We start from the raw sequence: 16,565 nt of genomic DNA, 5'->3' as shown, positions 1-16,565 counted from the left end.
CGGGGGCCATCCGGATATCAGTAGGCAAGCTGTTCCAGAGGGTTGGCGCACCCACTGAGAATGCCCTCCCCCTGGGGGCCACCAGCTGGCATTCTTTGACCGGTGGCACTCTGAGGAGGCCCTCTCTGTGGGAGCGCACAGGACGGTGCGGTGTTGACGTTGGCAGTAGGTGCTCCCGTAGGTATTCCGGACCCATGCCATGTAGGGCTTTGTATGTCATCATTAGCACCTTGAATTAGTGCAGGTTCGAGTCCCACCAGGCTCAAGGTTGACTCAGCCTTCCATCCTTCCGAGGTAGGTAAAATGAGGACCCAGATTGTTGGGGGCAATAAGCTGACTTTGTAATAATGCCGCTTGGGGTGTGTGTGTGTGAAAGCCCTAATAAGCAGGCATATACATAGAATGAAGGCTACTGCTAACCTTGTAAGCCGCCCTGAGTCTTCGGAGAAGGGCAGGATATAAATGGAATTAAAATAAAATAAAATAAATAAAAATAAAAGAGATTCCAGAATGGGGAGTTGCTTCCTTAACTGTTCATAATTAGTGCAAGTGTTCCTTTCTATAAAAATGCATAGAAACAAAGACTGATTCTATGTATTTTAAGTAAAATGGTTTACTTACACTATTCATGACTCATTAATATTGAAATATTATGTTCTCCAATACTGGTAGCAGCATGTAAACGATAAGATCTTGCTGTGAGGTTATATAGTTTCTATAATAATTTCTAAGTTTCCTTTTTTATGCCTTCACTACATAGAATCTACTAAGGTTAAATATTACAGTGTCAGCAAAAATGGACATACTATTAGGTGTTTTTTTTAATGAAGTATTTGTACATTTAAAACTAAAAGAACCTGTGAGACTAAAACTTAACTTTAACTGCTTGAATAAAAACATGTTGTGTATTTCACATTTAGGGACTGAAACAATAAAAGTGCTGATAAGGTTTTCTTTATAGCTTCTACTAGTTAGTCGTTATGTATGTATGCATGTATATATATATATATGTACATATATATGTGGGTGTATATATATAATTTTACAGTCAAGCATGTATAGACATAATAGAATTTATATTACACTTCAACAAACATTTTACATATCTTTAGCTTATTATAAATGAAGAAGCAGACATACAGATGGTTTAATGTTTTTTCTGAAGAGACTCGGTCATAAGTCACTTATTATATCTCTAAGACTATTAAATCTGTGTCCATCCAAATTCGAAAAATAATGAAAAAGAGTCTTTGGTTCAAAGTTGTACTTGGCTTTACAGAAAGTGACAGTAACTGGTTTTGACGTCAAAGAAGGATCTGCAATTGGCCAGGACAAGCCAAGATGATGTCTGTGGAGCTATTTAAAAAAGAAAGAAAAGCAGTTAAAATATTGATTTTAACAGAGTATAATCTGTATAGCCTTGTTTAATGACAATACTTGCAGAAAAGTTTGCATAGAAACAAGCAAAGAAATGACTATGAAAAGTATTTGAAAGAGGTAATTTCAAAAAGCATGTTACCACAAGAATTAAAGCAGCTATGTTCTTTGATAGTTTTGAAGGTTTTTCTCAGCGCTTTCCTGAACTCTTTGTACATGTGCGCACTTGGCATGTATGCATATTTGGAGGTAAGAATAACATTTTAAAAAGCTCCAGGATACTAGGCTTTTTGAACATTAAAGAAAAAAAAAATCACAATTCCTTAATGAAACTTGCAGGATTACCTTGATTAAATTTCCATCACGACAATGCCACACAATTCCTTCTATCTTCCCTTCTTTGCATCCATCAAGCCAAGTTAATATATCATTGCGATTTATTGATGGTGCATTTTTAATCTTAAATGTTCCATGTAGCACAAGAAGGTGTACAGGATGTTTCTTGTTTCCTAAACCTATTAAAATATTCAGAAAATTATAACCAGTGTATTTTATTACAAGAACTCTTCACATTAATCTGAATTGTTCCTTCTCCAAAATCCCATTATATTATAATACTTGCTTCCATAATATATTCACTTCTACTACTATACGTATCTAGGTTTTTTTACTTATCTTGTCTAAGAGGTTACTTGGATTGAATTCTAATATTTTATTAGAATTCTAATATTTTATTTCATCAAAGTCATAGAGAAACATATGATATTTCTACAATTGAATACTTTCGGAAAATAACCTAAATACTCAAATTGGGAAAATAATTTGGAAAAGTTGCTTCATAATTCACTGGTGCATGTACATAGCACCTGTCTTCAACTCTTTAAAATTGTCATATATGGTTGGCCTTTAAAAGTTCCTTGCTACTTTAAACAGTACGACAAAAGCCACGTTCACACTTTGAAGCACTGGATTACCTTTCTAATTAACTTCCTTACACATTTACTGTGTTTTGCTTTTCTACATTATTACATTTGTAATTTCAGTGTAATGGTTTTGCTATATTGTCTGACTTTTTAAAAAAATGAGTTGAAGTGCTTACCATATGGATTTGCATTGATATTTGTTCCAATAAGTTCCAGCGTCTGCTCTATAATCTCAATTAAAGGTACTGGACAGATTTCTAGAAGATCAGGTTCTTCAGCATGATGCTTCAGAATGAGAGCGAGTTCATACTCGTAATCAACAGCAGAAGAATGCCAACAATATAGTTTGCTGTTTTTTTCTACTGGCACCCAACCTGATTATTATGAAACACAATGTCAATATTGACTTGGGATTGATTGATCTGACATATAAATAAAAATATTAGTGAGATAAATATAATTTTATTGTATGCAAAAAAAAGATTGAAAAATTACCACTAATCAACAGAGGAATTCTGTTTATTTCAATTCAAAAAGGAAAAACTCCATAGCTTACTCTTGTGTTTTAAAATACAAAAAATCATGAAACATGTTTTTTTCACTTGGAGCACAGAGGTATTCACAATTAAGTACTCCTACTTACTCAGAAGTCAAGGAAACACATGACTTACAAAAACTGTAACATTTAGAAACCACTATCATCAAAAATTTAAGAACAAAAAGCAAACAGTCCACTATAATGCACTTTTTAGGAACAACCCTCTCACTTTCAGAGTGACTCTGGCCAGTGTATAATTAAACATTTTGAATTATGAATATATAAGCATGTATGCCCCTTCATGGATTACTGCCTTGTCGTGGCGAAGGGGCTTGCGTAATTCAATGAAGCTATGAGCTATGCCGTGCAGGGCCACCCAAGACGGAAAGGTCATAGCAGAGAATTCTGACAAAACGTGATCCACTGGAGAAGGAAATGGCAACCCACTCCAGTATCTTTGCCATGAAAACCCTATGGACAGTACCAAAAGGCAAAACGATATGACGCTGGAAGATGAGCCCCTCAGGTCGGAAGGCTTCCAATATGCTACTGGGGAAGAGCAGAGGGCTAGTACTAGTAGCGCCAGAAAGAATGAAGCGACTGGGCCAAAGCCGAAAGGACACTCAGCTGTGGATATGTCTGGTGGTGAAAGGAAAGTCCGATGCTGTAAAGATTTTTTCTCCATAGGAACCTGGAATGTAAGATCCATGAATCAAGGAAAGCTGGACGTGGTCAAACAAGAGATGACAAGACTAAACATCGACATCTTAGGTATCAGTGAACTAAAATGGACAGGAATGGGTGACCATCAGGTATACTACTGCGGGCAAGAATCCCTCAGAAGAAATGGAGTAGCCTTCATAGTCAATAAAAAAGTAGGAAAAGCAATACTGGGATACAATCCTCAAAATGACAGAATGATCTCAGTTCGAATCCAAGGCAAACCATTCAATATCACAGTAGACCAAGTCTATGCCCCAACCACCAATGCTGAAGAGGATTAAATTGACCAGTTCTATGAAGCCCTACAGCACCTAATAGAACTAACACCCAAAAATGATGTCCTTATCGTCATGGGGGATTGGAATGCTAAACTAGGAAGCCAAAAGATAACTGGAATAACAGGCAAGTTTGGCCTTGGAGTACAAAATGAACCAGGGCACAGGCTGATAGAATTTTGTCAAGAGAATACGATGGTCATAGCAAACACTCTTTTCCAACAACCCAAGAGACGGCTTTACACATGGACATCACCAGACGGTCAACACAGAAATCAGATTGACTATATGCTCTGCAGCCAAAGATGGAGAAGCTCTATACAGTCAGTACAGACCATGAGCTGACTGTGGCTCAGACCATGAGCTTCTTGTTGCAAAGTTTAGGATTAAATTAAAGAAAGTAGGGAAAAGCGCTAGGCCAGTCAGGTAGGAATTAAATCATATCTCTGTTCAATATACAGTAGAGGTGACAAATAGATTTAAGGAATTAGATCTGATAGACAGAGTGCCTGAAGAACTATGGACAGAGGTTCGGAACATTGTACAACAGGTAGCAACCAAAACCATCCCAAAGAAAAAGAAGTGCAAGAAAGCAAAATGGCTGTCTGAGGAAGCTTTGCAAATAGCTGCAAAAATGGGCATGATAAAGGACCAAAATGGCAGGGACCTAACAGAGGCAGAAGAGATTAAGAAGAGGTGGCAAAATTACACAGAAGAACTATACAGGAATGAGCTTAACATCCCTGACAATCACAATAAGGTGGTCATTGACCTCGAGCCAGACATCCTAGAATGTGAAGTGAAGTGGGCCTTAGAAAAGCTGAGCAACAACAAAGCTAGTGGAGGTGACAGTATTCCAGCTCAGCTATTCAAAATCTTAAAAGACGATGCAGTAAAAGTGCTACACTCAATTTGCCAGCAAATTTGGAAAACTCAACAGTGGCCACAGGATTGGAAAAGGTCAGTTTACATTCCAATTTCAAAGAAAGGCAGTGCCAAAGAATGTTCAAACTATCGCACCATTGCACTCATTTCTCATGCTAGTAAAGTTATGCTTAAAATTCTACAAGCTAGACTCCAGCAGTATGTGGATCGAGAACTACCAGAAGTACAGGCAGGATTTCGAAGAGGCAGAGGAACTAGAGATCAAATTGCTAACATACGCTGGATCATGGAGAAAGCTAGAGAGTTCCAGAAAAACATCTACTTCTGCTTCATTGACTATGCTAAAGCCTTTGATTGTGTGGATCATAACAAACTGTGGCAAGTCCTTAAAGAGATGGGCATATCAGACCATCTTATTTGTCTCTTGAGAAACCTATATGTGGGCCAAGAAGCAACAGTGAGAACTGGACACGGAACCACTGATTGGTTCAAAATTAGGAAAGGAATCCGGCAAGGCTGTATACTGTCGCCTTGCCTATTTAATTTATATGCAGAACACATCATGAGAAAGGCAAGGCTAGATGAATCAAAAGTTGGAATTAAGATTGCCGGAAGAAACATCAACAACCTAAGATATGCAGATGATACCACTCTAATGGCAGAAAGTGAAGAGGAACTAAAGAACCTCTTGTTGCGAGTGAAGAAGGAGAGTGCAAAACTTGGGTTGAAACTAAACATTAAGAAAACCAAGATCATGGCATCTGGCCCTCTCAATTCCTGGCAAATAGATGGGGAAGAAATGGAGGTAGTGACAGATTTATTTTCCTGGGCTCCAAGATCACTGCAGATGGGGACTGTAGCCAAGAAATTAAAAGACGCTTGCTCCTGGGGAGGAAAGCCATGGCAAATCTAGACAGCACACTAAAAAGCAGAGACATCACCCTGTCAACAAAAGTGTGTATGGTCAAGGTTATGGTCTTCCCAGTTGCAATGTATGGCAGTGAAAGCTGGACCATAAGAAAGGCTGAGCGCCAAAGAATTGAAGCCTTTGAACTCTGGTGCTGGAGAAGACTCCTGCGAGTCCCTTGGACTGCAAGGCGATCAAACCGGTCAGTCCTAGAGGAGATCAACCCTGACTGCTCTTTAGAAGGCCAGATCCTGAAGCTAAAACTCAAATACTTTGGCCATCTAATGAGAAGGAAGGAGTCACTGGAGAAGAGCCTAATGCTGGGAAAGATTGAGGGCAATAGAAGAAGGGGACGACAGAGAATGAGGTGGCTGGATGGAGTCACTGAAGCAGTAGGTGTGAGCTTAAATGGACTCCAGAAGATGGTAGAGGACAGGAAGGCCTGGAGGAACGTTGTCCATAGGGTCGCAATGGGTCGGACACCACTTCGCAACTAACAACAACAAAAAGCATGTATGTAAAAAAACAGAAGGATTCTCATGATAAGGATTAATATTCTACTCTCAATTTGGCTAGAAAATATTAACACATGATTTGTTGCCTCTTCTACATTTTTTTCAAATGGTATCACAACAATATGAAACTTGTAAGAACTAGTGCAACTCTTGAAACTTGAATGCTTTACGGATATGTGAATTTCACCTCAGAATGCCCAATCAGTGCTGGGAATTCTGGGACTTGAAATCCATATATCTGAAGAGTGCCTGGGCGGGGGAAGGTTAATCTTATGGTTATGGCAAATAAACCTAAGATTGCCTCTACCGATTTTTTTTGTAATTAGTATAATTGTTGACAGCTTAATTGGAAAAGAATGGAATAAATCATAATCTATTTTTAGTATAATACAGTCCATTAACAATTTTCACTCTGAAGTTGTGGTGAAAGGAATATATATTTTCCAGGTAGCTGCTTACATACTAATGTTTCTTTTGCTTGTATTATTGCCAAATGGGAAGCTGTTATATGAGAACCCTCAGGATAGGATGTTTTGCTGAATTCACCTAGTTTCACTCCCCCCCCCGACATAATTTATCTTTAAAATGGAAGGGAGCTCTAAACATCACTGATAAAATGATAAAGGAAACAAAAGTACCTAATATTTCCTTTTGTGAAAGGGGAAAAATAAACTTGGAAGTTCATCAAAGAAAAGTTCAAAATGAAAGATAGGAATATTTTTCATGATATATTTTGAAGATGAGGTAGAAATAGGATTTTCCCAAGAAAAAAGATAAAAAGAAGAGCACACACTTCCTTTTCTTCTGATCAGGTAGGCAGAATTAACTTTTTACTTTCCAATCACAATCCACATTTAGATGTCCTTTACCTGATACTATACCATTATTACTGACTTCATTTAAATAATTTCTAGACTTATTTTAAAAACAAATTTACAGGAATGATTTATAACTAACACGATAAATAAAATCTTTCCTAAAGATGATAGATTAAATAGTTGACTTTAGAAGTTTAGAATAGAATTTCTCATATTAAATAATATTTTTATACCTGGAATGTGTCCATTTTCATCAGGAAAAGGCTTTCCATTGTAGTACTCTATGTCCTTGGCTGGAATCCAGCATTCAGGGACAGACCTGAAATCTTCTTCAATATTCCACGTAAATCCTGTAGGCAAGAATATGTACACCACCTTTGTAAAAGTTACCATCTAACTATCTTCTGCCTTTGAACAGGTTTACAATTTAGGGTAAATAATGAGTAACAATTTGGCACTGGAAATTCTGGTTTTGTGTGTATGATGTGCCATATGTTATTAGACTAGGTATTATGTATATGAGCAAGTAGCATGCACATTATTTGTAAATAAATAAATAAATAATAAATAAATAATAAATAATTCAAAACTTACTGCTAATCAAGCATTGATAATTCTCTAGATAATTTTTTAAGGACAGAGGGAAACCTAGCATGAAATGCCTTCATTATTACTTTTTTCTGTTACAATATATATTTATCTGAAAAATCACCTACCTTTTGTGTGTTCTGCTGAGTACATAAACTGCTTAAACTTCTTCTCAGCTTGCTTGTTCGGTTTTCTATCAAGTCGGGCCCAAAGATAGGGATGACCTACAATGAGATTGAAAGTTTGATGCTTTTTTCAATTATTTCATAAACAAGGTAATCTGAGGTCTTGTTGAAGCTGCATATATCTCCAGAAATAAGCAAATGTGGTACGACTGTTAAAAAAATAATGCATAGTTTCTATAAGTGGTTGCACCATTGTGAACTGAAATAACAGCAATCAAGCATTACCCAGATTTTTCACATTTTTGCTTTCCTGAGTCTTCTAAGTGTACTTCAATTCTATCAAAGTATTATCTACATATTTCCAATTGTTAGCGTTCTGACTTCTAGCTATCATACCTTTCAGTCTTCTCATCCCTATATTTAGTGACAAGATAAACAGAAATGGAAACTAGAATCATCCTTGTCACATACCCTTTCTTATTCTCAACCACTGTTCCAAATTCAGTAAGTTATAGTAGCTCTTGTGTTCAGTGTAAAGTGTCCTAAGAATGATCACATGTACTGTTGGTTTTAATATATTTCATATTCATTCATGATTCACAAAATCAAAGATCTTGCTATATCCAGTGAAATGGTAAACCTATTTCATGTACTTCTCTTGCTTTGTAATTACATGACTATTTTCTGCTTACATCAGAAATAAGTGCAATGGATAAGCATCTGTAAATTTTCTTCTATCTATATTCCTTCCTCCCTGGTTTTTTTTTGTCTTTTTTGTTCATTGAACATCTTTACCATAATTAATGGTTTTTTTAAGTTTTAATCTTGTTATGTATCTTATATAATTATCTCCAGATACATCATTGAAGTTTGACACTTTCACAGATATTTTTCTTAAAATCATTAGCTACTGAATCCTTCTATTACATCAAGGTAACAATTTCCCAAAAAAGACAATATATTTTATTAGACAATGCTGCTTAAATGAAATGTTTGTTTGTAAATTTTACTTATTAAAACTCAATGAAATTCATCATAATAATCCTATGATTATTTTAGACTTAAATATGCTTATCTGGATTATGATCTTTGTTATTAAATGCAATAATGGTTAATTCAGGACAAATATTTTTATATTAAGGTGGCATGCTACAGGCATATTATAGAATATTAACTAATATCAGTTCCACAATATTAGTTTCTGTCCTCAAAATCCTTATAATACATCAGAATAGAATTATAAATTATTACTGAATGAAATTTTATACAGAAGTGAACATTCATATTAAAAAATCAATTTCTAAAAAGATGGATAGCTTGGATATGCTTGGATATTTCTGTCCTTGTTTAGGATTACTTCACTTGTCATATTCTCACCTAAGCAATTCTCCAGTTCTTCAAAAATACTATCTAATCCTGGTGTTTAACAACAATTTATATTTAGTCTAAAAAAAAACAGACCCTGCATTTGTAGGAAAATGCTAGGAAGAAAAAAAAATGGTTGTAAAATGTGTTGTTTGAGTGTAATGGTCTTCAAGTAAATAGACTGCAAGATAAAGCTCTCAGATATGGCTATATTTGAAATTTCTTGGGACAAGGTACCCATCTAACTTTAACATTCAGGACCTTCATAGCCAAACTTCTATGGCTTAGACAGCATATACTGCCACATGACTATATTGACAGCTACATTATACTATTCAAATTGAGGCATTACTAGGAAACTAAGAGCCATGCTGAGCAGGCAGGACCCTCTTGTCTGGCATTTTTCAGTACATGGAAGAGGAACATCCTAATATTTTGAATTATTTATTTATTTACAAATAATGTGCATGCTACTTGCTCATATACATAATACCTAGTCTAATAACATTTTTAATTTAATTCTTCTATATTACCTTTGTAGGTAGTTATATAACAGCAAGTTCCATCCACCTTTTCTGTTGGGATTGCACTGTATATATCTGCAGCTAAAGCCTTCTTACTAATTGAGTTGGTGGCCAACACTTTAAAAGACTGAAAAGAACATGGTCATTGTAAACTTTTAGGCAAATGTAATCTTCTTTAACAATTTCTATCAGAGGCTTTTTTTAAAAAAAATAGGATGAAACCCCCCCCTAAATTCAAACTGAGTCTGTTTGAAATTAGAAGCGTAACTAGCAGAAAATTAAATGGATGGAGGTATAATGTTTGTTGTAATAATATGTTGGGATAAAGTTAAATCTTCTAAAAAATCTATGTGTTCAAATAGCTTTTATGAAATAATGTATTAAATCAACGCATGATAGCTGCAAGTCTTGTACCAGCAGAAATGATTGGTGGAGCAATATTCTACCAGCTAAAGAGTAAGCCAGGATGCGTTATTCTCCCTGAAAAAACTAGTCCCACAAAGAGGTAGAAATCTGAGGAAGTAAGTTCCAATTTGCCGACTTCCTTTTGAAGTGTGAAAGGCTATTTTACGCCTTACGCTATTTGTAAAAAAAGTATTTGCACCTTAAAAAAAAGCCCACGAGTAACTAAATCAGGGGTCTTCAAACTTGGTCCTTTTATGACTTGTGGACTTCAACTCCCAGAATTCCTCAGCCAGGCATGCTGGCTGAGGAATTCTGGGAGTTGAAGTCCACAAGTCATAAAAGGGCCAAGTTTGAAGACCCCTGATTACTAAATAATTCACACGGATGCCGTCCTGTGTATTGATAACCAAACTTGGCAGAGATTTTGGAAGAGGTGAAGCGACTCCACCTCTTAATGCAAAGTCGTTCCTTGCCGGAGATCCACGGTAGTTTCACGTGGCCGTGCTGCAAAACTGGGCGAGAAACCGGCGCGAATAATTCTCGGTGCAGATGGAGCAGCAGACTGTTTTTCGCGCAGTCAAGCTCGTGTCTGGTTCTCCTAAGACCCGCGAAGGTCCGGAAAAATCAATATCCGATTCTTCGCTTGAGACTTCCCAGTTTTCCTTTCTGACAGGCCCGAGGCTCCCCTTCACCTCAGCGGGTAACTCCGATCCCAGTACCTGGCGCTCCCGCTTGGCCGAGGGCTCCTCCTTCACTTGAGTCACGAAGAGGCAAGGCACCTTCTGCTGCACCGAGCTCAGGCGGCTCATGGCCCCAAGAAGACGCCCCTTCGCCCCCTGCGAGCGGGAAGCCTCCAATTCTCAACTGCTGTAAGCCGCTTCCGAGCCAACTTGGAGGCCGCCTCCTTGAGCGGCGACAGACGCGGCGGGGGTAAGTCTCACTGAAAAGATTTCTGGGAAATGTAGTCCAAGGCCGGAGAGAGAGAGAGACACCCTTCCGAGTGATTTACTCGCTGAATTAGAGGAGGGGAATTCTTTTGATCGCAGTTTTCATCCCTTGTTCTTCAATCAGCCTTTACTAAACCAAGTGCCCATCCTGATGTATTAAAACTACAACTCCCAGCCAGCACGACTAGGACGTTAATCTGAAAGGGAAAAGAGAACGTAGTACACGCGCCCCACATAACCACTTCTTTGTTACAGCTTTAAATATTTTAGAAGTTAAGAACTGACCTCGATCTTAATGGTTTAACCTTTAAAACGTTTCACAGATTTTTTTTAAAAAATGGTTCGTATGAAGAATTCATACAGATGCATTTGTGCAATCGGAGATTTTTAATATTTAATAAGAGAGAAAAATTAAAAATCATGTACCTTGCAAAAATATCAAGAGTGTTTATTGTTTTATATCCTAAAAATACGTTAGCCTTTAATACTTTGGTTTTCATATCAAAATATTCTGCCATTCAGAATCATTTTCCAATTACTTTAAATATTTGGGAATATCAGTTACTATCGTTTCAATGAAGAATATACATTATTTTTAGAATTCACCTTGCATTTTACATTGTATTGTTCTCTGATACAATGAAATTTAAGGTGGCACTTGTATAGGACTAAATAAAAAATCCAAATCCAATGCTAGATGGCAGTATAAAGATACAAAGCAAATTCTTTTCTGCCATCCAGTGGTCCTTCTGATGTTTTCAGCCCAAAGGTGGCATGTCTACAGTAGTTGAATTATATAGTTCAGGAACAGCAATGGGAATGTTTGTACTTGTTCCTTGTCAGAAATGGCCAATACTGATTTTGCAATAGTAACTAATGTCTGTGTTTATCAGTTTATACAAATGATTGAGTCACTTACAAGGGTTAAAACAGAAAAATTCACAGGCATCCAAAGATAAATAGCCCCAGGCACAGAAAAATGGCACATTGAGTTTATCTATTTACCTGATCCAAATGCCTGGGGAAACAGCCAGGTCTTCAGTGCCTTACAAAAGTGTAAGTGTAACTGAGTTGCTGCCATCTAAATCTTCAGGGTGACACTGTTCCACAGAATTAGGCTTTTATCTGAAGAGACATTCAGAAATGCTGCATTCATTATACAGAGGCCTTCTTTGAAAAATTATGTATGGCTTCTATAAGATATAAAAGCAGCCTTAAGTGTGAAGGCATTGATTCATGAACATTCCTTGTAAAGTTTCTGTGCATTACTACCATTCTTCCCAAAGTGCTTTGAAATAATAAAAATAATTATATAACTTTTTCTTATTTACAATATTTCACAAGGTTAATTATTACCATTTCTAAACATTTATCTCTGGAGTAGCTCCTGTACACTTAGCTACATTTGGATCAGCAATTATTTTTTATTTATTTATTGAGTTATTGAGTTATTTTTGTAAATAACTCAAGGCACAAACATACCTAATCCTTCTTCCTCTTCCTATTTTCCCTACAATCCTCTGAAGTGTATTGGGCTAAGAAAGTGTGTGGCCCAAAGTTATCCATCCAGCTTTCATGCTTAACCTTCACAGACTCCTGGTTTCTGGCCTGGTGCCTTAATCTACTGGACAAATTGGCTCTCATATTCATGATTATTTTCAGGTTCCTTGAAAAATAATGTTTGGACTTTTTGGACTTCCGGTTTGCTGCGTGGCTGCCATGGACACCTGGAAGACGAGCTCCGTCTTCCCTGTCCAGTTTCGCACCGCTGGGGGACCCTGAAAAGGGTTGAAAGTTGCCCTGTAAAGGCGACCAGGAAGGAGGGGCTGGCAAAATCCTCCAAACCGGCGGACGAAAGACCGGCCATAGAAATATGGCTTGTCACTAGGCTGCAGACAGCCAAAGTCACACCTACCATCAGGCAACTTTAAAGCAGCGTGGAAGAGACTGGGTGAGATCTACCTCTCTTAAATCCTAATTATTTTCTGTACCTGCATAAGCTGCTAAAGTATTTCCCCCCCGCTGTGGAGAAGGAAGGGAGATCTTAGCCCTCCCTCTAGAAACAGTGGCGGAGTTTAAAATGTTGAAAAAATAACTGGATCCTATTCAGAATTCTATTTCCTAAAGTTGGTGGACTAATTCTTTATTATTTACTTTTTAGTTTTACTGAAGATCTGGGTTTTCCCTTTTAAAATTGAAGTAAAACTGAAAAGATCAAAATAACTTTGGGGCAACATCTTGTGGCTAAACTTGATACTTCAACCTGCTATTGTCTAAAAGAGACTTGGCTGACAACCCATAAAATAGATAAGATACATGCAACCTTGAAACTTCAGCTATGAAAAGCTCAGCTGTGCTTTTTATCTAGTGGATTTCCTGACTGTAAAGCTTTTAGTCTAATATACTATCATGGAAGAAAACCAGGAACAATTTTCTCCTATGGAAGAAGATCAGGAACAAATTTTTGTTATGTTGAAAGCAATTCTTCAAAATCTCCTTACAGCTGGTGAACAAATAAGAAGCTGCAGGAAAAAAAACACCAAGAAGGCAGCCTGGATATACAGTCTCAAACTATGACCATAACTAAAGAATCATCTATACAGAATACAACAGAAAAAGTGGAACAAATAAATACTATAACAGAAGATTTAACTACTCAAAAAATACAGATAATGGAAAATCCAGAAAAGAAAGTGACAATATGGAAAAAGGAAAAGACTTCCTATACAAATCAGAAGGAACCTGAGGATCAAAAAGAAAAACAGATGGAAGAGAAGACAAACAGTTCAGGACAATTACGTTGAAATGGAAAAATAAAGAGAAGACTTGCTGGATCTGCCAGTCCTCTCAAAAAATGGTGACTGAATGTTTTTCGCAATGTCATATAATAGACATAACAATACAAAATTTGCTTTATGACCCAAAAGCACAGACATGGAAGACGATTTGGCAAAGAAAGAAAGCTAGAATAAGACTGAAGAAAAATGGGTTTTGACCTACTTATGAGAATTAAAATAGAATATACTTAAATAGATAAGATGTGTATTTTGAATATAAGATATTGTTATGAATTGAGATAAAGAAAATTTTGGTTATGTAAAATTTAGAAGTATAATTACTAACAGTTAAATTTGAATATTGATTTGTATGTAAAGGTCACTTAAAGGTGATTAAGATATGTATAAGCTAAAATCTTATTGATGAATGTAATAAATAGGTCTATGTAGCGGTAAGAAAAAGAAAAATTATTAGTTTAAATATCAGTAGATACAAAGAGGAAGAGAGGAAGTATTAAATGTTGAAATAAAAGAAATTTTGATTAATAAATATAAGTTATTTGAAAATTATTAGAAAATAAGAATATTATATTGTATTATTAATTTGTTGATATAGATGGTGAGAACTTATATAGATAAGATGTGTATCCTGAACATTAGAACTTGTGAGGAATTGTGATAAAGGAATTGGGGTCAAGCAAAATTTGGAAAAGATAAATGTTAAACGTTAAATTTAAATATTAATGAGAAATTAAAATTGGGAAAAAATTATTAGGTCACTGTCTAAAAATTGAATGTTAAAACAATTAAGATATAAATAAACTAAAAACTATTGATAAATGTCAGAAAGTTATTTTTATTTGATTGATAGAATAAGAATTGTATTAATCTAATTACGAGACAGTATATATTAAGGGGGAAAGAGAGGGAATACTTACTGTAATACAGACATGTCAAACTGGCGACGTCACATGATGTCGCGCGACGTATCGGAACTTCCCCATTGCCGAAAATGGGATGGGCGTGGTTTCTCTGTGACGCTCCGGCCCGCGGGCCGGCAGTTTGACACCCCTGCTGTAATAGTTTGAGATTTGTACTAATGATATTGGTATGTAATTGAATTATTGTAACTCAGCCACTACGTTGCTTTTCAAATATTTATTTTATTTATTTTATTAAATTTATATACCGCCCTATTCCCGGAGGACTCAGGGTGGTGTGTGCCTGAGATATGTAGATGGAATATTAGAAAATCAATAAAAATATTTTTAAAAAGAAAAGTAATATTTTAATATGCTCTTCAAATGCTTTCCCTTCTTTGAAAAAAAGTAGCCAGTTCTTGAACTCTAAGTATAAAATTTTTAAACAAATGTGAATTTACAAATTAATAACATAAATATTGTGATGGGACCTGGACCTACTCAGCAAAAATACAGTACTGCTCTGTTATTCTATTCATGTCTCATATATTATAACAAATCTTTTCCTTATGTTATCTAAAACTTTATGGTTAATTCTTGATTGTTAGCCACTAAGAATTGATTATAAATGGGTTATAAATGAATGCATGAATATTTAAATAAATAGATTCTTTGTTATAGAAATACGTAGAATTAATGGAAGCTGCAAATATTAATTTAATTATACAGCGAAGCCAATTGGCTTACTTTCACATGGCATATTTATGGTTTCCTTTATGAACATCTAGTACATTGCATTGCATGTGTGAATCTGCTTTAGGAGTTCCTGTAAACTATACAGTATTGCAAATGTTTTTGCCACTGTTCAGTAAATCCTCCTCCCTCCCACATGAGTGGAAAGATCAAAGCTAACCTTTTTGGTTGGCCTTTTTAGGATATTTTTTTTTCAATATGTCTGTGCTTTTCTTTCTAACAGATTATTTATCTCAACCCAAATATCCCCAGACAATGAACTTTTCAGAACCTGCATTTAAACTGTGCGAAAGTAACAGTAAGCAAAGAACTATACTTACTTTCTTGCAGTTAAGCATCTATCCCATAGCCAAACATTCTCTGGCAATATTAGTAGTTATTCAAAGACTTAGCGATGCACATGCCATAATACACTACATATGTGTGTATTATGCTATAACCATAATAAAGATCTGATAGATTGATATGTGCGTTAATAGCATATATGATGGCAGATACTGTAAGCTTAGAAACCAAATCATTTAAATAATTAAAATCCTGGCAAATTGGGAGTTACTGATATAGAAAGGATGAGGATCTTTATTCTCCTTGTCTCATTCTCAGTTCTGTCCATTAAGTATGAGTTTCAGAAATTCTCTTAACTGAGTTCTATTTCTTTCATACATTTATGCTATGTTGGAATAATCAGATGAGTAGACCATGTGGAAATTGCTATCTTCTTTCCTGTTTTCCAGCACTTAGGAACAATGAAGATAAGTGAGCTTTCCCAGTTTGAGGGGTCATATGATGTCCTTTGTGATGATGTCATAAGAACTAAGGTAACAATGAAAGAAATTCTGGAAGTTTGAATTTGTGCACTGTCTAGCAACCACTTTCAATTTGTGAGCTCTTCAACAAACCTTAAGAAGGTACCGTCTGTTTTACAATTAGTATAAGAAGCTTTTTGGTTAAAACTATCAACTGGAGGTTTCCCTTTAAGAGGAAATAGAATTTAGATCCTGAATTCAGCTGTACTCAGAACAAAAGGGAATATTCTTCCCATACATGTTGATAATTCCAACATTTATGCTTGGATCTTTCTAAAGACAGTGGAGTAGAAGCACAAGAGGTGAAATGACAGAAGTTGGGGATGACTGTTTTTTCTATGTACATTCAACTTGTGCGAAGGTAAATACTGCATAATTTATAATGGATTGCATC

The 16,565-nt window shown here is 36.0% G+C and overlaps 2 protein-coding genes across 2 annotated transcripts in view; one reads left to right on the top strand and one right to left on the bottom strand.

Moving 5' to 3' along the window:
- Positions 1-366: 366 nt before the first annotated feature.
- RLIG1 (RNA 5'-phosphate and 3'-OH ligase 1) lies at positions 367-10,883 on the bottom strand. Its single transcript, XM_083365613.1, has 7 exons — positions 10,688-10,883; positions 9,573-9,690; positions 7,678-7,773; positions 7,195-7,311; positions 2,477-2,674; positions 1,723-1,892; positions 367-1,356 (listed from the first exon to the last, which is right to left on the bottom strand). The coding sequence occupies exons 1-7, from the start codon at positions 10,775-10,777 to the stop codon at positions 1,174-1,176; spliced, it is 972 nt and encodes a 323-aa protein (XP_083221739.1). The 5' UTR covers positions 10,778-10,883; the 3' UTR covers positions 367-1,173.
- Positions 10,792-16,565, top strand: part of LOC310642152 (uncharacterized protein C12orf50 homolog) — a 31,767-nt gene continuing 25,993 nt past the window's right edge. Inside the window, exons 1-2 of the mRNA XM_083365612.1 lie at positions 10,792-10,898; positions 16,100-16,183. Of these exons, the coding sequence (XP_083221738.1) occupies positions 16,112-16,183 (72 nt within the window). The 5' untranslated portion in view covers positions 10,792-10,898; positions 16,100-16,111. The remainder of the gene's footprint in view (positions 10,899-16,099; positions 16,184-16,565) is intronic.

Source organism: Vipera ursinii (assembly GCF_947247035.1).
Source record: "Vipera ursinii genome assembly, chromosome: 6".
In the NCBI taxonomy this organism is placed as follows: Eukaryota; Metazoa; Chordata; class Lepidosauria; order Squamata; family Viperidae; genus Vipera; species Vipera ursinii.
The sequence above is the reverse complement of the archived record's forward strand: the minus strand, read 5'-3'. Positions and strand labels throughout refer to the sequence as shown.

Excerpts from the sequence above, each read along its gene's own strand:
- RLIG1 (XM_083365613.1), bottom strand. The coding sequence starts at position 10,777 with ATGAGCCGCCTGAGCTCGGTGCAGCAGAAGGTGCCTTGCCTCTTCGTG. Across the intron at positions 7,774-9,572 it reads TTATATAACTACCTACAAAG|GTCATCCCTATCTTTGGGCC; the intron begins GTAATATAGAAG and ends ATCTCATTGTAG. Across the intron at positions 1,357-1,722 it reads GTGATGGAAATTTAATCAAG|CTCCACAGACATCATCTTGG; the intron begins GTAATCCTGCAA and ends TTTTTTAAATAG.